The 22,265-nt window shown below is 42.6% G+C and overlaps 1 protein-coding gene across 1 annotated transcript; it reads left to right on the forward strand.

Moving 5' to 3' along the window:
* Positions 1-6,323: 6,323 nt before the first annotated feature.
* Positions 6,324-19,227, forward strand: LOC146864136 (general transcription factor II-I repeat domain-containing protein 2B-like). Its single transcript, XM_085638441.1, has 2 exons — positions 6,324-7,031; positions 19,153-19,227. Exons 1-2 carry the CDS (start codon positions 6,324-6,326, stop codon positions 19,225-19,227), a joined length of 783 nt encoding a protein of 260 aa, XP_085494567.1.
* The last annotated feature ends 3,038 nt before the right edge of the window (positions 19,228-22,265 follow it).

Here is a 22,265-nt window from a genome sequence, read left to right on the forward strand (position 1 = left end):
AAGGTTTTCCCATGAGCGAAAGGAGAGAAATGGGGTAGTGGTTAGATAGCTCTGCATGAGGCATGTTAATCGTTTTACAAATTAGAAGGATTTGAGCAGATTTCCAAGCCAGGGGCACCTTCCCCTCACACAGCGAGTAGTTAAATAAAGTGCATATTGGAGGGGGCAAGATGCTGTGCCAGCAGGAAGAATAGTCTAGCTGGCATGATGTCCATAGGGGAACCTGATTTAGCTGTTTTTAGCACCTCTTCTACTTTAGAATTCTGCACGGGGGGATGCCAGCTAAAACATCTTTCTTTCTGGAGGCTGTAGAAGGAGGAATGAGTGTGAGAGATACTGGCGTCCCTGGGAAATTTGTCATAGATATTGTCAATTTATTCATCAAAACAATTGGAGATATTATAACATAAAATCTGAGAAACAGGGATAGGATTAGTGCAGGCAGTTGCAGACATAAATGATTTAAGGATCATGTAAAGTTCCTTTGCGAAATTCCCTCCTTTGCTTAATTGAGCATAAATATGTCCTTTCTAAATTAGGTTAATGTTTTTATGGTTGGTGGTTACCGCCGATTTAAATATTTCTTTCTCTCCTGTGATTGGGTTTTACGCCAGATTTTTTCCAGCTTTTTACACTTTGATTTCTCCCTACGTAGTTCTGGGGTAAACCAGACTGCATGCTTTCTGTGAGATTTGGGCTGCTGTACCTGAAGTGGAGCCAACATTTCTAAGGCTGTCCCTTTAGCATGATCGAGATCACTGAGTTTAATATTTATATCCCCGGGCTTGGCAAAAGTGGGTGATCGGAACTCCTCGAGAAAGCTTGTTCTGAGATTTTATGCCATTGTCGCGTGATCCTCCCGATGGGTGGGACGGTGTCACCAATCTGATGAGTGCAATTAATCTGGAAGTTAATTAGTGAGTGTTCTGACGAAATCACTGGCACCGAGGGTTGAAATGTATGTGAGGAGAATTGGTAAGGATAAGATCTAACATATGCCCTGCTGCATGGGTAGGCCCTGAGTTAACAGGGATAGGATTAGTGCAGGCAGTTGCAGACATAAATGATTTAAGGATCATGTAAAGTTCCTTTGCGAAATTCCCTCCTTTGCTTAATTGAGCATAAATATGTCCTTTCTAAATTAGGTTAATGTTTTTATGGTTGGTGGTTACCGCCGATTTAAATATTTCTTTCTCTCCTGTGATTGGGTTTTACGCCAGATTTTTTCCAGCTTTTTACACTTTGATTTCTCCCTACGTAGTTCTGGGGTAAACCAGACTGCATGCTTTCTTTGAGATTTGGGCTGCTGTACCTGAAGTGGAGCCAACATTTCTAAGGCTGTCCCTATAGCATGATCGTGATCACTGAGTTTAATATTTATATCCCCGGGCTTGGCAAAAGTGGGTGATCGGAACTCCTCGAGAAAGCTTGTTCTGAGATTTTATGCCATTGTCGCGTGATCCTCCCGATGGGTGGGACGGTGGCACCAATCTGATGAGTGCAATTAATCTGGAAGTTAATTAGTGAGTGTTCTGACGAAATCACTGGCACCGGGGGTTGAAATGTATGTGAGGAGAATTGGTAAGGATAAGATCTAACATATGCCCTGCTGCATTTGTAGGCCCTGAGTTAATTATTTCCAACCCTAGGGAGGCTATGACTGCCAGGAAGAGAGCGGCGTCCGTATTCTCACTATTTTCACTATGCATGTTAAAGTCCCCAAGTAGCAGGAATTGTTTAGAAGAAATTACGTGGGGGGAGCGATCCTTTCCATTCATTTTAAAGAGCAGTCCTTAAGAGGCCCCGAGGCGATCTACATAGGCACCTTTTCAGCAATCCTGGGGTGAAATTTCAATCTTAAAAAAGACGAATCTCTATCGAATTGTCTAATGAAGTATCCGTTATAGTGATTTTCAGGGATGATTTCAAAACAATAGCAACCCCTCCACCTACTTTACTATCCCTAATTAGATGCAAAATTTGATACTGGTCGGGGAGGGCAAATGCAATGGCCGGAATGGAGAAGAGTTTGAGCCAAGTTTCTGTTAGAAATCCTACGTCAGGGGCCTGGGAATTCAATAAATCCCATATTTCAGTGCAATGTTTGAGCAAAGATCTATCGTGTATTAGAAAGGCTCTACAACTATAGGTAGGACATACAGAAGCCTTTCTGCCTAAATTCACAGAAGTGATTGTCACCGGCTTCGAATCATCAACTCTTGGAGGGGGTATTGTGCACCCCCGTAGATCTTGCAATGAGACTGTGGAAGTGGAAGTATATACAAGAAAATGTCCCAACCTGGTTGGCTGAAAGAGCATTTGCATGAGACCCCCGTGAGCCGACAGCCAAGTTTACTAACTGACTTGTGCAGGTAAGCTCTGCCCTAGTGTAGATGTAACTCAGTAGAGAATAGCTGTTATAAAGGACAGGAGTCCTGGCGAGTGCAGGGCGCGGACGGGTGCAGACGGGCTTGCCTTTGGCGCACCAGTGGCACCCGTCCACGGTATCCTGTCCCTAAGTAGACAGGCTGAGGACAATTATCCCACCCGCCCTGGAGCCCTATGGCCTAAAGTAGCGGGACCGGAAATAAGGGAAAAACAAAAGCTAGACTGCTCGCACTCTTCTGAATCGAGAGTGACCCGCAGTGGATAGGAGTGCGAGCGAAGAAGCTGCTGAGCTGCGGAAGGTGCAGTTAGAGCACGGGTAATCATAGTACGGCCCGCGGGCCGCTGGCGGCCCGCCCGGCCTTCATTGGCGGCCCGCGGACCTTGTTGCCGTATGAGTCCTTCCTGATAAGTTTAAACAGGGAAGATGGCCGCACGAGCATACCTAGTGAATACGTATTCAATACGTGTTCACAACGTTTGCTCCTGCGACCATCTTCTCTGCTTACGCTTGCCTCTGATTGGCCTGAGCCTCTGTGACGTCACACCCGGCACGAAGCACAGGCCCTTTAAAATTCAGCTGTAACTAGCGCTTGTACAGCTGACTTTTAAAGGACCTTTTATGAAGCTTCCTGTGTCCGTGGTGACGACGTCGACGTCCTCGAAGCCCGCAGCCCCGGGGAATCTTCACTGCAGTCGGAAAACCTTTAGCGTCACTTTAGCTGCAGGTAAGTGTAACAGCGGTACTATGGGTCACAGACATTGTTGCCTATAATGCTTAATTTATCACCACTATTATCATAATTATTATCATATCTTGTAACATGTCACCTTTTCCTTTTGTAAGGTATCGTTGTATTTTGTTTGCTTTTGATGCATGCACAATTGTCACTGTTGCCTCATGTAACGTAACGTTTGCTTTTGTAACATGCCCATTAGTCATTTTCTCCTGATCTAACATAACTGTTCCTATTGTGAAAAAAAGAAATCACTCGTCATGAGCCGTGGTGTCCTACTCTGAAGCTGCACCCCCCACCCCCCAAACCCCCCCTTCCCCCTCCTCTTTGTGTGATCTCTCCGGGGCTGCGGCTGGTTCACGAGTTTCTGAAACCTCTTGGTATGCTTAAAGTCCCCCTTAATGGACTCGGTGCCTTCCGCCTGTTTACAGCAAGACAGCGGCCTCCACGGCTTGGTGATCTTTTGATTTTGATAAAATCACATCTAATGTTCACCAAACATGTGTCACATCACTTCTTCTATCATTGGGGTAAAATTTCAAGTGGTGTCAGATGGTGGGATATTATATCGGCAGAGCTCGCGTGAATTTAAAGGACATGTCATCTCCTCTCAGGTCTGCTATTTCAATGACTGCAGTGAAATAATGTTACGTCGAGGGCACGACCAAATATTCTGTTGTTTTTAAAAAAACGTATTTTGATCTAAGACAGCTGACGGGGATGTACTTTCTACCTGCTTGTGTGTGTCAACATCAGTGACTCTGCAAGCTGAATACTATAATAAAGGCATTGTTGATTTGGTCATTATTCAGTTATAAAGCAAATATTTTTATACTTGTCGACCTGAAATAGCACTTTACCATTAACCCGACCATTAAAGTGCGCAGTTCTTATATTTAATTTACTCTCTGTGACCAGTCTTTTACTGTTATTTTTCCTGTTATGAACCTTCTGAGAGTTCAATAACTGAAAGCCATAATCCTGCTGTGTCAATTGTGTCATTGCCTTAAATTAGATAGTTTCAATAAAATACTTATTGCTGCTTATATGGTGCACTTGTGCCACTCAGGGCTGGACTGGCTATACCGGGAATTCAATACAATAGAAAAGTTCTGAGTCTGGGTGGGACGGTGGTAGGAATGCCGGCTGTGAGTATCCTCTCTCTTTCTCCCCGCCTGTCTCACATGCCATTGTAATAATGTTAGATCAAAACAGGAACTCACATATGAGAAATGGGAGTGGTGTCACAGACATTACTTACAGTAATAGTAGTGAGCTGCTGCTGTGTTATCTTGCCAAGGCTAGACCTTTTGGCTTTACTAATGCTTGCTTTGGCTGGTTAGCGCTTCTATCCAAAGCTTCTGAAGTTTTTGTTTTCCTCTTATTTTTGGTAGGGGCTGTGTCACATTTTAGTTGTTTGTGAAAAGGTGCTTTTCTTCTCCCCGCACTTATCTTTTAACTAATAGGACTTCTCTCTTTTCTTTGTGACGTGAATTGTCCCTGATTGATGATGGGTGCACTTCGGTTGATCCTGTATTAAGGTAGCTTTGTGCGTACCCTTGAATGTTTCATGGCTTAAAGTCGTGGTAGCTTTGCCTTGTATCCTTGTTTTTACTTTCAGCTAGCTTTAGATATTTAAGAAACTGCATTGGTTGAATTATATAACGTAATAAGCTGTAACTAGGCAATGAAATACCAACCAAATACTAAAAATTGGGATGTTTTGCTCTTTCTGGCCACACCTGACTTTGCCCACTAGCCCAATCTACTGGTTATTCCCGCCCTCTGATTCTCCGCCCGCTCTACTAACCCCCACCTGAAACCTGGTCCCTCCCCATCCCCTCTCTACAGGCCTGACCATTGTATCTGAGCCTTTCAGATTCCTTTAGTTTGACAGCTGCTCCACACCAAATAGCGCTGTCCAGATTAGCTCCTTCCATATGTGTTTCTACTCTGTATCCTTGTACTGTGTGCAGGCCGGGTCTGGTGGCGCAGTGGACTAATGCGTTCGAAGCAGGGGCCTGTGTTCTACCTCATGGTCACAGGTTCAAATCCTGGCGGGTCGTGCCTTTCATCTATCTGAGGTCAATAAAATGAGTGGGGTAGCAATAAACATCCGTTCTTCAGCGCCAAGATACCTATGGGTGTGCTTGTATATACGTGTGTGGGCATGCCATTTATTTCAAATCCCTATTGAGTGACACATTTCATGCATAAACCAATGTTTAAACATAACATTACTATGCTGTTGCTCACAGATCTATTGCGAAATGTGGTGTCGGTCGTGTTGGTCCATCGGTCGTGGGGCGGTGTCGGTTCATTGGTCATCCGGTGGAAATTCAGATTCCTGGTCCTTGTTACTTGTTGCATAGTAACAAACTAGCTGGAGAGCTCCGCAATGGCCTACAGTCCAGTTTCCAAGCCTTGCAAACGATCCAGATCGATACAGAGCGAACGCAGGACCTTCCAGGAAGCATGGGAAGAAGAGTACTTGTTTGTAGAATGTCCAAAAGAAAAAGCCACCTGTTTGCTTTGCAAAGAGAAAGAAAATGTTCTTAAAAGGTATAACCTGGAACGGCACTACAAAACGCGGCACTCTGGATACAGTGCAAACTTCCCACTGAACTCAAACCTGCGTTCTGCAAAAGTGGCATTGTTGAAGCAAGCTCTTCTTTCCCAGCAGAAAATCTTCCTTTGCCAGATGAAGGAATCTGAGGCTGTAACAGAAGCGTCTTTCAAAATATGCTACTTACTTGCCAAACATAAAAAAACATTCTCAGATGCAGAGCTGATGAAGCAATGTTTCCTTTCGGCAGCCGAAATTTTATTTGACAACTACAGTAATAAAGGCAGCATTTTAAAGGAAATCAGTGCATTGCAGCTATTGGACTCCACGTGTGCACGCAGAATAGAGGCAATGGGACAAAACGGCAGGAGCAGGTGATCAAATCAGTGAGAGAGTCACCGTTCTTCAGCATTGCCATGGATTAGTCCACAGACATAGGCGATGTGGCCCAGTTATTAGTATGGGTGAGGTATCTGGACCAATCGCCTCATCTCAAAGAAGAGCTCCTGTGCCTTCTACCACTGCTAGGGCACACAAGAGGAGAAGATGTACTGGACAGCGTGTGCAACTACTTTAAAACAAATTACATACCACTGAACACTCTTGTCAGCATAACAACAGATTGGGCTCTTGCCATGGTAGGCCATGACAGAGGCTTTGTATCTATGCTTATAAAGAAGCTCATAGGACAGACTGTGATAGACTACCACTGCATTATTCACCAGGAAGTGTTGTGTGCAAAATTAAAGCATGGAGAACTGAATAATGTCCTAAAAGGTGCAGTGAAAATTGTTGCTTTTATCCGTGCTAAAGCTCTGAACCATAGACTTTTTAAAGCAATGCTGCAGAAATCTGAAGTGGAATATACCGACGTCTTGATGCACACTGACGTGCGTTGGCTAAGCAAAGGGAAGGTTCTGGAGCGGTTCATCGCATTGCTTCCTGAAATTGAACTCTTTGTGAACAGTAGAGGCCAATCGTTCCCAGAACTAACGGATGTGAAATGGCTTGTTATGCTCCATTTTCTTTCAGATATTTTCACACATTTTAATGCTCTCAATTTGACCCTGCATAGTAAACAACAGCTTGTGTGCTCCCTCATGAATGGTATTTATGCTTTTGAAAGTAAGCTTGTGCTGTTCAAAGCACAACTGGATGATAGTGACTTCACCCACTTTCCAAAACTGTGGGCTGTGATGCAGAGGTTTCCAGATGCACAAGAAATTCTTGCAAACCTCGAGCTTGGTGCATGTCTTGAGGAAATTTCTGGGGAGGTCAAACGGCGATTTTCCCAATTCAGAGCCCTCACCCCTCTGTTCAGGCTGGTAGAAAACCCCTGGATGGTGAGTGCACGAAATGTTGATGTTGTTGCCCTTATTGGCATGGAGAGTGCAGCCCTCGGCCACAAACCACATAAAAGAAGCACATTAAAAATATTAAAATAGAACAGCGCTTGGGGTTAGTTACCCTAGTTACACTAAAGTCGTGCCGAGCAACCCATACCCAAAGCACACGCTGAGAGTCAAATGGAAACGAGGCACAACAATTCTAATTAATTGTAACAACAGATAAGCATGCAACTAGCCTCTGTATATTTAGCATCCTTTGATTTGTATGGGATCCACCAAGCCTCACGCTTTTACTAAATTGATGGAGGCACGTCTACTAGCAGGCCAAGAACTCATTCTTTAAAGCAAGCTTTGATTTGCACATTCTAGAATGGCTTGGACATAAGTCTCTATTTATTGCACTAATGGCTGGTTATGGATTTTATCTAGATGTTTAGAGACCACTAATAAGAGAGAACCACTATTACCAGAAGCCACTGCACATTGCACTTAATGAAATATGCCGGCCGTAAGTCTATAATGTGGCACTGATTCGATTCTTTGAAGGGTCACCTTCTTTTAATATTTTTAGCACAAACTCCCATCTGCAGATTATAGGGCCAGATGTACGACTGTTTTTTGCGGTCGCAAAGGGGTTTCAGTCCGTTTGCGAACTCAAAAATCATTTGGCCCATGTACCAACCCTATTTTGTGAGTCACTAATTAATTAGCGACTTGCAAAATAGGGTTAGCGACACGCAATTAGGAAGGGGCGTTCCAAGGGCGTCCCTTCCTAAGAGCGACTCTAAAACCAATGTATGAATGTTTTGCAACACCAATTGTGGTCACAAAACACTTGCAGTTTACCACCCTTCTCAGAAGGGTGGTAAGGCACTCACAAACGGGAAGGGGTCCCCAGGGAACCCCTTCCCCTTTGGGATTGCGTGCACAATTTTTATTTAAGGGCAGGCAGTGGTCACAGGGACCCCAGCTAGCCACCACCCCTGGGAGTACTAGCCCTTCCCAAATGGGTTGTAAATTGTGACTGCCTCATTAATATTCATGAGGCATGCAATTTGCTACCCCATTGGGAATCGCAAACAGTGTCTCAGACACTGTTGTACATAGTATTTTGTGACTCGCAATTTGTCGCAATTTGCGAATTGCATAATGCTATGGTCGTACATCTGGCCCTTAAATCAGTAATTGAATATATTCTTTTGACCGGGGTGGGGAACAAAAAGGGATTGTTATAAAGCTTTATTTGACCAGTGCTTTCCATTGATGTTGCAAGGAAGTCCAACCATTGACTTCAATTCCATACCCTCTGAATAAATCAATTGTGTGGCACTATGGATAGATTGTGATGTTACTGGATTTTCTCTAGATGCTATGTGCGGGGCACTGGCGTGAACTGATGAATTTTAACACCATGTGATGTTATGCTTTTTATTATATGCAAGTATTTATGTATTGTTATGGGTTTAAGTTAATTAAACAGTAAACGTTTACCTCAACATTGTGGGTAATAATGCCATGAGACCCATGTAGTCAGTGGTCCCTAGACATAGAGAGAATGTATAGAGTAAATCAATATAGACCCAATCAGTACTATATTTTAGCCGCTATCCAGCCAGATAGGGGTATTTTAATATGCAATGTGTGAGATAAACATAAGGGTGAGTAGCAGAGCAAATATTTACAGTGGGACACAAGCCTGCGTCCAAGCTCACAAAAAAACAAAACAGAAAGGCTCAGGCAAAGTACGGTTGTTTGTATAAAACAATTATGGTATCACAAACAATTTACAGTAGAGCCACCATTACACATTTTTGGATTTAAGTCAAAGTGTGTAGGGTGTAGTGTAGTTCCTATATCCCTGATAGGCTTTGTGCATTGGAATAACATACACTATAAATTTGACATAGGACTACGGTCAGTATGTCTCTATCGAGTATATTAAACTTAATTACTTGTGTGTGCCAGCTAACTCAGAGGTCACTAGAAACTTCTCGAATATACAAGAAGGGATTAGTCTCTGACAACTGCATAAACATGACAACTTTGTTTCCTTTGAGAATCGGAACAGTCTCAGAATCGTGGAAACAATAGATAACAGTTTCACTCAGTCAATCGTGCATGCTTCGTTTCTACAGAGTTGCACAGAAATAGAGAGACGGGTGTTTCAATAAAAGGGTTTATTTCTCATGCAAGAGATATGAATTGCTACAATCGTAAGACAAACTGCGAAGTACAATATGTACGAGGCTAGCAGTAAGATAAAATAATACTGCAATAGCATGATTTGTAGCTATGACATATACTAATCAAAATACATACATAAATAACATAAGCTAAAATGTGATACTCATCTGATGCTTCTAAATTGTTCTACCCCAGTGTACCTAACCTAAGTTCAGTACGAGGTTTGAAGTAGGTGCCGTTTCTAAAGTATAGCTAGCTATATTTTAGTTTAGCCAAGAGTTGCCAAAAGTTTCTCTAAGTTCTAGTCAGCTCCATACCTTAAAATGAGAGAGGTTGGAATCTCTTTTCTGGACTCGATAGTCTAACCCCGTCAAGGGAATTCAGAGAGCACTGGAGCTGGATTCTCTGCGAGGAGGATGGCAGCGTCAGGTCAGTGCATCAGGCTGGACCTCGATCTCCTTCCGAACTTACCGTGGCGAACCGCGTAGTCTAGTCTAGTATCGCACGGGTTGCTAAAATAAGCTAAAAACATATCGAAAACATATGTCCTAAAAATACATTTCAAAACCATTGCTATGCATAAAGTGTTGTGCATATTAAAGGCAATGTTCCATTCTGAGCATAGGATCACATTGGAATGCTAAACGAATTAACCAAAATATATACATGTGATGAAATGGCTCGTGAATACAGAAGAAAAAGGGGCCGAAACCATTTCATATCAGGTTACACAAGTCAATTTGTTATTCATGACAAGGTGGCATACTGTCCCTGGAAGTGTTATCAAAGAATTCTGTTCTCTATGAATAGTTCTACTATAAGCAGATTACTGTGCCAAATTATGAAAAATACAATTTTGGGATGAGAAGAGAAAAAATATATAATCATTGAAAAAGTTCCAAAGTCAGTATCACATTTGAAAAAGAATGAAGGCCAAATTGAGAGTCTCTCCGGAACACTGTGTGCTTGAATCAAAAGTCAGTGTGTGGGGATAGAGAAAACATAAAATGTACTGATCCTGTAGACAACAAGTCGTCTACCGTTGTGGGTGAGAGTTGGAATACATTGTGTAGAAGATCAACAGCACATAGATGCGAACTATCGCCTTCAGCATTGAAAGCATCAGCAATGTCTGGATTGAATTTTACCTGCGCGCCTGATGTTTCCTCTCGTACCTCAGCAGTAGCATGTTGCGTCTGTGAGATCTCAATGAATGCCGCCATCAGGATTGTTAGCTGCTGGGACAACACATAGCATGGGCCGTTATCGGGTCCAGCAGAGTATCGATATCCATAGGCATGACTGATGGGAGTGTCAGACAAATGTCCAGCACACATTCTTCACCGCATAGCAGGCAGCGTAGAAGAGGTAAGATGCAATCTTGCCAGATTGGTCTGAATGACAGAAACCAAGTGGTGTTTAATTCTCGTAGGCGAGGTAAACCCAGAATTTGGACGATGCGCTCATGACACTTCATCTCCAATAGAGTTCTTGCCATGGTGAACTGGGTGTCGCTGGTGATGTGGCTTGCCATATCGTAGCAGTAGGAGCAAAAATAGTATCCCTGCAACGAGTGCTAAAAGGAGCGGCAGTCCGCCAAACACAGAGTGCACGAAGTTTGGAAAAATTCCTAGGACTGCTTGAAAGGGTGCTAACAGTCCTGCACACACATTCTTAAATACATGTACGATACCGCTTGTATCAGACATGTTTAAGATACGACCTAACATTTCTGAGAAATACACAGGGCCGTTTGTATACAAAAGGGTATGTATCTCTGCAGAAGTCCATGCGACTTGGAGAGCATAGGTTTCTTTGGCAGAGGTCAAAGGCAGGGCCGGACTGGCCGTAGCGGGCACCGGGCAATCCCCCGGTGGGCCGCATGGGTGGTGGCCGGTTTTGGTCCCCTGGGGGCCGTTTTTATTACACAGCCGTTTTTGCAGCAGTTTTTCGGCCCTGTAATAAAATCGGCTGAAAACCGGCCCTGGCAAAGAGCTCTGCGGCACCCCCAAGCCCGGAGGGAGGAGGGGGGGGGCGGCCGAGCACTTTGCCAGGGCCGGTTTTGGTTCCCAGTCCGGCCCTGGTCAAAGGCACAGTTTTTTGTAAAAGAGTGGCTTTCATTCTGCTTAGAGTATCAACTCGTATAGAAGAGATATTCAGTGAAGGCCATAAAGGCGACTCCCTGACTATGTCTATTTGGGGAAACAAGACCTGCATACAGCAAGTGATCCTGGATGTATCTGTTACTAGATATGGGATACCTGGCAGCATGCCACAGCAGCTGTGATCATTCAACATAATGTAACTCCCATTTGAAAGTTGACCAAAGATTGGATTAATCACTGCTGCCGGTGAACCGTGCAGGTGGCAGGATAGGTTTGTAGTGGAACCGTCATAGACCCCGTGCAAGTTAATACCCTGACAAGGGAGAGAACCGCTTAGTGCATGTTCACAGTTTTCACCGCTAAGAAACACTTCACGTCCCCCACTCCAACATCTGTGTGTGTAAGGTAAATCCCAGGATGTCTTGATGTATTCTTTACCCAACCTTTCATATTTGCCTGCTGGTATATTTTTTAGTACAATATAGAATGATCCCAGTAAACTAGAACTGACCGGACATCATATAAAGCATTGTAATCACATCAAGTTAGCAACACTACACGACAAAAATACAAAGCAAGTGTTATTTAATCACACTGCTGCATAGAAAAAATGCATTGTACATAAATCAGAATTCAAGTTAATATACATATAGGTGCCCAAAAAGGACAGGGAAAAGAAGGGGGGGTATGTGATTCTCGTGAGGATAGGAGATTGTGAAGGAATTATAGAAATCGTAAATTCATAAAAATGCCCAATTCAAATTGATTCAGGCCAAAATGTTTTAGCCAAAGGTACATGAAATATTCATTGATTCAAATAGCTAGACCACATTTGTGAAACACAGTTGATTACTCTTTGTTGTTTCTGAGGGCTGGCGCAAAAGGAAAGAGTGTCGAGGTTTCGACCCCAAAATATATCATAGGCCAATTAGCACCTTACACAGGGGTCTTCCTCACGACTGTGATGAGGAAAGGGCACCTAAAATCAAAGTAGAACACAATTGGTACTAAAAACGGGAGACTGATAAGATACTAGCAAGGCCAATAGGGTCCTTAAGTTTACCATAGTGAGTCCTACAATGAGGAGTCCAATGTAAGATAGCGGGCCAACTGACTCCAAACTGTGCTGAGCGACACCAACACCTGAAAAATAAGGTGTCGTGATGAGAGGCCACAATTCTGTATTACAAGTCAATGTATTTTAATTATATTATGTAGTTTCTAGTGGGGCGGTAGTGGGAGAGTGCAGCACTGACCCCAAACGCGGAAGCTTCCGGCGTGTCACTTCCAAACTGCAAAATTAATTAAATAAAACAGATCCTGCCCCAAGTCCCACGGCTAGGAATGATTCAGCAGACGTATCTGAAATCTAAAGTATAGAGGACAAAGTCACCAACCAAACAACAACTTAAAAAACTGCAAAAACCAATAGAGTGTAACACGCAATGGCATTACCTGATCTGTAGTCAATATACATACAAGGCACACATGGCACCGTATCTGAAAGAAATGATAAGTGCAACAGGGTCACAAAATGAGTACCATTAAGTTGTTTACTCAAAGTTATAGAAACTAGGTCTTGAAAAACACTCATTAGTGGAACACTTTAAGAGTGCTGCTCATACCGCTGATGATTTCCAATGGATAGTCCTTGAAAAGGCCACTCTGGGAACCCGAGGGGGCAACATTATATCAATCCTTAATGAAAGGGAATGTAAGTGGATGACCCGTTTTGACTCTGTACTAAATGGCCTAAATGAACTTGACTCAAGCAATGTGCAGCTAGCATGTCTAACGTCTGGCAGAGATTTGGGTATTTTGTTTTGTGCTATTCCATGTATACTGTATTGCTTGAGAGTACTGATGTGTCGATCGAACAAGTTCTTATCGTGGTGATTGTGGTTCAATGTCATTACCATGCACTAGACAAGCGGCGACTGCCCATTCACGGAACCACCGACAATGTTTGTTTGTGATTATATGAACCTATTATCATGTACATCTATGTTGTTTTTATGGATTACTGTAACATTGGCCCCCTAAAACATATACACTGCCTTGGCAACATCGTGATCAGTGATTTATATATTAACTTTGTCTGAATACCTCTCTATGCTTTTTTAGTCTGCAATGAGAAACATTGACTACGAGTAGGTAAATGCTTCGTTATGTTTCCCGACATGATCGCTTTAATGTATTTCCTCCCCGTATTTAGATAACTTGATTTTGCGAGCTTTTCGGTGACACCAGCAAAGCTTTTACACCCTGGTTTACCTCCTCCCACACTTTTGATTTTTCCGTGAGAGCGACTATTGACTCACACTTGTTTAGAGTCTATTGTCCCTGTTTATCTTATTACTGTGACGCTACGTGGGCAGCATCTTGCGCCTGTTACCGGCTCGTCATCAGATGACGAATGATGACGAATAGGTCTATTTAACGGAGGTTGAGCGGACGGCTCGGTTCCCTCCTTCCTGCTTTGCCAGTGGAGCCAGCCCGTAGCGGTAAGCTTACTCTCTCCACCCTCAAAAACCACCCGCTGGGGCTGCGTTTTGTCTAAAAACTACGGGGGTTATGTATTTTTCTACTTCGAATAATTCCGAGCCCATTCTTTGTTTTGGATTGAGCACCGCTCTCCCATTGAGGCGATTCTTCACCGAAGATCGGTGAGTGTTTTTCAAGACCTAGTTTCTATAACTTTGAGTAAACAACTTAATGGTCCTCATTTTTTGACCCTGTTGCACTTATCATTTCTTTCAGATACGGTGCCATGTGTGCCTTGTATGTATATTGACTACAGATCAGGTAATGCCATTGCGTGTTACACTCTATTGGTTTTTGCAGTTTTTTAAGTTGTTGTTTGGTTGGTGACTTTGTCCTCTATACTTTAGATTTCAGATACGTCTGCTGAATCATTCCTAGCCGTGGAACTTGGGGCAGGATCTGTTTTATTTAATTAATTTTGCAGTTTGGAAGGGGCACGCCGGAAGCTTCCACGTTTGGTGTCAGTACTGCACTCTCCCACTACCGCCCCACTTGAAACTGCATAATATCAATAAATTACATTGACTTGTAATACAGAATTGTGGCCTCTCATCACAACACCTTATTTTTCAGGTGTTGGTGTCGCTCAGCACAGTTTGGAGCCAGTTGGCCCGCTATCTTGCATCGGAGCCCTCATTGTAGGACTCACTATGGTAAACTTAAGGACCCTATTGGCCTTGCTAGTATCTTATCTGTCTCCCGTTTTTAGTACCAATTGTGTTCTACTTTGATTTTAGGTGCCCTTTCCTCATCACAGTCCTGAGGAAGACCCCGTGTAAGGTGTTAATTGCCCTACGATATACTTTGGGGTCGAAACGTTGACACTCTTTCCTTTTGTGCCAACCCTCAAAAACAAATAAGAATAATCAACTGTGTTTCACAAATGTGGTCTAGCTATTTGAATCAATGAATATTTCATGTACCTTTGGCTAAAACATTTTGGCCTGAATCAATTTGAATTGGGCATTTTTATGCATTCACGATTTCTGTACTTCCTTCACCATCTCCTATCCTCACGAGAATCACTTACCCCCCTTCTTTTCCCTGTCCTTTTTGGGCACCTATTTGTATATTAACTTGAATTCTGATTTATGTACAATGCATTTTTTCTATACAGCAGTGTGATTAAATAACACTTGCTATGTATTTTCGTTGTGTAGTGTTGCTAATTTGATGTGATTACAATGCTTTATATGATGTCCGATCAATTCTAGTTTACTGGGATCATTCTATATTGTACTACTAATTACCCAGGTCCCAGTACCATTGGGTCTACCCTTTTATGTACAAAGGTATATTTTTCAGGCAATATTGAAAATGGAAAGTTGTAACAGTCTAGTTTGGTTTAGTTTATTGTACAATTAATAAAAATTCACAATATAAAAACTTCAAAAAGACAAAGTCACCAACCAAACAACAACTTATAAAACTGCAAAAACCAATAGAGTGTAACACGCAATGGCATTACCTGATCTGTAGTCAATATACATACAAGGCACACATGGCACCGTATCTGAAAGAAATGATAAGTGCGACAGGGTCACAAAATGAGTACCATTAAGTTGTTTACTCAAAGTTATAGAAACTAGGTCTTGAAAAACACTCATTAGTGGAACACTTTAAGAGTGCTGCTCATACCGCTGATGATTTCCAATGGATAGCCCTTGAAAAGGCCACTCTGGGAACCCGAGGGGGCAACATTATATCAATCCTTAATGAAAGGGAATGTAAGTGGATGACCCGTTTTGACTCTGTACTAAATGGCCTAAATGAACTTGACTCAAGTAATGTGCAGCTAGCATGTCTAACGTCTGGCAGAGATTTGGGTATTTTGTTTTGTGCTATTCCATGTATACTGTATTGCTTGAGAGTACTGATGTGTCGATCGAACAAGTTCTTACCGTGGTGATTGTGGTTCAATGTCATTACCATGCACTAGACAAGCGGCGACTGCCCATTCACGGAACCACCGACAATGTTTGTTTGTGATTATATGAACCTATTATCATGTACATCTATGTTGTTTTTATGGATTACTGTAACATTGGCCCCCTAAAACATATACACTGCCTTGGCAACATCGTGATCAGTGATTTATATATTAACTTTGTCTGAATACCTCTCTATGCTTTTTTAGTCTGCAATGAGAAACATTGACTACGAGTAGGTAAATGCTTCGTTATGTTTCCCGACATGATCGCTTTAATGTATTTCCTCCCCGTATTTAGATAACTTGATTTTGCGAGCTTTTCGGTGACACCAGCAAAGCTTTTACACCCTGGTTTACCTCCTCCCACACTTTTGATTTTTCCGTGAGAGCGACTATTGACTCACACTTGTTTAGAGTCTATTGTCCCTGTTTATCTTATTATTGTGACGCTACGTGGGCAGCATCTTGCGCCTGTTACCGGCTCGTCATCAGATGACGAATGATGACGAATAGGTCTATTTAACGGAGGTTGAGCGGACGGCTCGGTTCCCTCCTTCCTGCTTTGCCAGTGGAGCCAGCCCGTAGCGGTAAGCTTACTCTCTCCACCCTCAAAAACCACCCGCTGGGGCTGCGTTTTGTCTAAAAACTACGGGGGTTATGTATTTTTCTACTTCGAATAATTCCGAGCCCATTCTTTGTTTTGGATTGAGCACCGCTCTCCCATTGAGGCGATTCTTCACCGAAGATCGGTGAGTGTTTTTCAAGACCTAGTTTCTATAACTTTGAGTAAACAACTTAATGGTCCTCATTTTTTGACCCTGTTGCACTTATCATTTCTTTCAGATACGGTGCCATGTGTGCCTTGTATGTATATTGACTACAGATCAGGTAATGCCATTGCGTGTTACACTCTATTGGTTTTTGCAGTTTTTTAAGTTGTTGTTTGGTTGGTGACTTTGTCCTCTATACTTTAGATTTCAGATACGTCTGCTGAATCATTCCTAGCCGTGGAACTTGGGGCAGGATCTGTTTTATTTAATTAATTTTGCAGTTTGGAAGGGGCACGCCGGAAGCTTCCACGTTTGGTGTCAGTACTGCACTCTCCCACTACCGCCCCACTTGAAACTGCATAATATCAATAAATTACATTGACTTGTAATACAGAATTGTGGCCTCTCATCACAACACCTTATTTTTCAGGTGTTGGTGTCGCTCAGCACAGTTTGGAGCCAGTTGGCCCGCTATCTTGCATCGGAGCCCTCATTGTAGGACTCACTATGGTAAACTTAAGGACCCTATTGGCCTTGCTAGTATCTTATCTGTCTCCCGTTTTTAGTACCAATTGTGTTCTACTTTGATTTTAGGTGCCCTTTCCTCATCACAGTCCTGAGGAAGACCCCGTGTAAGGTGTTAATTGCCCTACGATATACTTTGGGGTCGAAACATTGACACTCTTTCCTTTTGTGCCAATCCTCAAAAACAAATAAGAATAATCAACTGTGTTTCACAAATGTGGTCTAGCTATTTGAATCAATGAATATTTCATGTACCTTTGGCTAAAACATTTTGGCCTGAATCAATTTGAATTGGGCATTTTTATGCATTCACGATTTCTGTACTTCCTTCACCATCTCCTATCCTCACGAGAATCACTTACCCCCCTTCTTTTCCCTGTCCTTTTTGGGCACCTATTTGTATATTAACTTGAATTCTGATTTATGTACAATGCATTTTTTCTATACAGCAGTGTGATTAAATAACACTTGCTATGTATTTTCGTTGTGTAGTGTTGCTAATTTGATGTGATTACAATGCTTTATATGATGTCCGATCAATTCTAGTTTACTGGGATCATTCTATATTGTACTACTAATTACCCAGGTCCCAGTACCATTGGGTCTACCCTTTTATGTACAAAGGTATATTTTTCAGGCAATATTGAAAATGGAAAGTTGTAACAGTCTAGTTTGGTTTAGTTTATTGTACAATTAATAAAAATTCACAATATAAAAACTTCAAAAAGAATACGTTTAAGCCTTATTTACATTTGTAGTGTGAGTTTAAGAAAAGAAAATAATTGTTCTCTTATAAAATCATGAAAGTCTCAGTTGCTTTTAGGTATTGACCATTTATAAGTTTATGAAGTCAAGGTGCCTTAGTTTGCCAGGCAAAGCTGTAACTTGGCAAGTGACTTAACGCGCTGTCCTTTATTGGGTTGAGGTGCTGTTGCTTGCTGTTCATTAGATGAGCCGTGTGGCTAGTTCTGAAGTCTTCTAGCCACTGTATCAAAGTACTTTGTCAGTCTGCAGTTTAGCTGAGTCTCATCGGGATTAAAGCACAGCATCACAGCCTGCCTGCAGCTTCTTATGCCCTTTTGAATCCATGAAGCTCGAAATAAAGAGCGCCTTATGTCTGTCAAAATTGGGCAGATGCAGATTATGTGTATAAGGTCCTCTTTCCCTGCTCTACAAAGTCGGCAAAGATGGTCTTCTGTTCCCCTTTTGCAAGGTGCCAAGTGGGGTAGTATTGGTAAGATGCCTAGGCGCAAGTTTAAAAATTTATTTTTTGTCGCCTGCGTAAGGCCCGTTTTCAAGTATTCCTGCGGTTTCAGAGCGTTATAGTCTTTCAGCACAGACCATCCATGGGCCCTCTTGGCCAGAGTTTCTTTGTCGTCTATGGATGATGTCATTTTGGTTACTTTTGTGACCACATTTTTAAAGCTTTTGATGTCTGTCGATGAATCCCAGAGATTTATTAATCACATGGTCTCCAGCGATTCGTTTAGATATTTCCTGGCGGGGGAGTTCTCTCGAGTGGAGAGTTCGGTCCAAAGATGGGCGTTTAAGGATCCTTGCTCGGCGCCTCTGATTTTTCGCCAGCTTTTTATGTAGGTGCCTCTTCTCTCCACCGCTTGTCTCTGGAGTCCGAATTCGAGTCGAATTTGGGCAGGGTAGACGTAGTTAGGCAGGTGGAAAATTGCCCTGTATGCTTAACTGATAGATTTGTCTAGAACTGTGGCGTCTTTCCCTTGCATTGATTCGCTGCCGTATGTGAGCATAGGCTGTAAACGTGCTCTAATCACCTGTAAAAGGGGATCCAGTGACCGGTCAGGGAGGACTTTCTTCAAGGGCTTCATTGAGAGGTGGAATGTTGTGCCCTTCCGTCGAATAGCCTCTAGTTGGTATTTGAATGAACCTCTGCTGTCTAGAAGTACGCCTAGGTATTTTTAAGTGGTTACACGGTCTAGCCTCTGTCCGACCAGAAACCATTTGTGTTTCTTTGTTTTGTTATAGTTTATTGACATGACTTTAGATTTTTTTAGGTTAATCTTGAATGCATTGTTTGTTGAAAGTGTATTAGTGGTGTCCAGAAGATGCTGAAGTCCAATGGGGGACCGACTAATAAGGACCAGATCATCTGCGTATAAGAGATTTGAAAGCGTGATATCTCCCAGCCACGGGGCATGCGATTTGGTTTTCTCCAATTCTCCTGGGAGATCTGCGAGAAAAAGATTAAACAACATAGGGGCTAGGATGCATCCTTTTTTTAAACCTTTGGTGGTATTGATTTGCCTTGAGAGGTGCGTACCAGAGCCCAATTTGATCTTGACCCAAGTGTTGGTATGTAGTAATATCAGCTGTTGTAGGAGTGGCCCAGGAAACCCCCATTTTTCCAGCTTCTGCCAGAGTTTGCTGCGGTCTACGTGGTCAAACGCAGCGCTATAGTCTATAAAACATAGGAATAGCGAGCTCTTGGCTGTTTTTGCCGCATCTGTCAGAAGGGTTAGCGCCATGATGTTGGTTATTGTACCCTGGCCTCTACAGAATCCGGTTTGATTAATTGGGATGATGTGCTTGAGGGTTGCCCAGGATGTTAATTCCTCCAAGATAAGTCCCGCGTAGTACTTTGCTTCTGTGTCGATTAGAGCAATAAGTCGGTAGTTGCTTGGGTTGCTCCTGTCGCCCTGTTTGTAGATTGGACTTATTATTGATCCTCTCCAGGATAATGGACCTATTGCTGTTTCCCTGATTTCCTGGAAGACTGGCGCCAGGGTGTCGCTCCAAAAATCGGCGTCTTGTTTGTAGATTATTGGCGGGATTCCGTTGGGGCCGGGAGCACCCTCTAATCTCCCTTTTGAAATTTGTGACTTGATCCTGGCCGCTGTTTCTGTTTAAAGTTGGTTTGAGGCTTATAGTTGCTGGCTGATCCGGATTTGCAGTTTTACGCGGGGGCGCTGTCGTGGTGTGGTCATCATATACTTCATCTTTGTGTTTTCCAGTTTTGTGGGTGCTTGAATTCATTTCAATTATCCATGTTCTACCACTAAGTGGATCCCCCTTTGGGTTTTTATCATTGAAGTTATTCAGTATGTGATGTGCCCATCGGGTTCTGATGTGTGTGAGTTAATTCCTTTGTGTCCTGTACTTTGGAGGCTATGGATTGTTTTCCAGAATCTAGCACTGTTCTTCTGTTTTGAGTTGTGTACGATTTTTACCCAGAGTTCCTCATTCAATTGCCTTTTCCTTTCCCATTTCTTCTTCTTTAGCTGTGTCTTTAGGCTTTGCAGCTCTTTTTGCAGGGGTTCGTTGTTTGATTGTTTGCGGAGCTGTCTAAGGATCTGGTTTATTTGCCGTTTTAGATTTTTTATCTCAGGTGTGGATACCTTACCGAGTATGTTACTCTGCATATTCTCTTTTTGGGTTTTTTGCTCTGTGGCGTGTGTTATCCCGAGTGCTGTTACGAATTCTTCCCAAACCTCAAGTGGCTTCTTTGTCAGGCTTGTTATCTGGTGGAGGATTATTTTTGCATTAGTTGTTAATTCTTCAGCTTTGTCAGTCTTGCACCTTATTCGTCTATAATTGGTGGTGTATTCTGTGCCAATACTTCTCCTTGCTTCCGTATCATTACCACTGGCGACACCCAGTATCACTTCTAATGGCAGGTGGTCACTTTGGCCATTCTCTCCAACCTTGAATGAACTTATTATTTCAAACAGTGGCAATGTTGCGAGGGTGAAGTCGAGATGAGAAGAAGTGGTTGAGGAGAAATATGTTGTTGCTGGCGGTGTATCCTCCTTAAATCGTCCATTTAGTACTCTCAGGTTTAACTGCTCAAGGTCTTTCAGTAATTGATTTGAGCATCTTGTTTGCTTGTTTAGATAGGCTGTAGATTGGTTTGGTATTCCCCACGCAATGTCCATGTCCAGTGATATTTCATCATCTGATTTCTCTCCGAAGAGGTGAAGGTTAAAATCGCCTGCTAGAAGTATGTTCTCCATATCTCTTTTCTCCATAAGTCTTGCTATTTCCCTAACTAATTCTCTTGCCCCGTTTGTCTATGCTTGGGGTGTATGTATATGTTTATAATGTAAAGTAGTTGAGCCACCTGATTTTTTTCAATTGTTATTGCTAGTGCCTGTATCGCACTAGGGGGGGGTGATTTTTACATTAATTTCTTCCATTATACCGATTGTTAGTATTGAAGCGAATGACACCAAGCCTCCTGAACTGTGACCATGGGAGGAACCTCTGGTTGCTGGGTGAGTTTGAATTGTGTATCCTTGCAGGGGTATCTCTTTCTCTTCCCAGGTTTCTTGGAGTAAAATCAAATCAAATGATTTTAAGTAATTTGATGTTTCTGGGTCTTCCAATTTATCAGAAAGACCGTTAATGTTCCAGATGGAAAGTTGTAACAGGCAGAGTAATCTTACCATGTATGATCCACTCAGTAGCTGGTTTTTCTGCTACTGTGAATGGTGATTTCTTCAGTTTTTCAATGCTCAGCACCGTATAATCTTCTCCCCTTTGTGCCAGTTTGATCTGTCTATCAGTGAGATTGAATTCTGCAAACAGTGACGTAGTATTGATTAAACGCCAAGGCACATAGCCAGAACGCAAGTTTTGAAGCGTCCAGCCTAATAGCATGATAGAACGTAGCTGTGACCATGTTGCAACATGACCAAGTCTTGTTCCATGATGTCTATGACAGAGGATACAATGCTGTCCAAAGAATATATCCTGGACGACAGAGTCGTTAACCCATTGTCTACTACAATTTCTCGTATTTGTTCTGCCGTATCTGCTTGGGTGACCTTCCATGCTTCATTATAAGCAGCGTAGATACCGGCATATATGAAATGTTTTTGATGCGGTTTTCTTGGATCTAGCAAGAATTTCCTAAGGTCTGCGCGTTCTTGAAGTAAAGTTAAGTGTTGTTTTACAGCCTCTAGTGTAGCTTTCTGTAGCCAATCAAGGCAAAGTTTCCTCCTTACACTGTAAGTTATTACTACCCCAGGATGCTGTCTTTGGACATAACGTGGGTCTGGCCTATGAAAGGTAAAACCTTGTGTTTTGTTCAGGAATCTATCCTGACAGTTGTTTGTGTCTAAGGGCCAGAGCAACCATTTTTTCCATTCAGGATCTGATCTGTTATTATTCAAAATAGTATGTACGTTAACCTCCCCCT

Source organism: Triturus cristatus, chromosome 2_1, assembly GCF_964204655.1.
Source record: "Triturus cristatus chromosome 2_1, aTriCri1.1, whole genome shotgun sequence".
Taxonomy (NCBI): domain Eukaryota; kingdom Metazoa; phylum Chordata; class Amphibia; order Caudata; family Salamandridae; genus Triturus; species Triturus cristatus.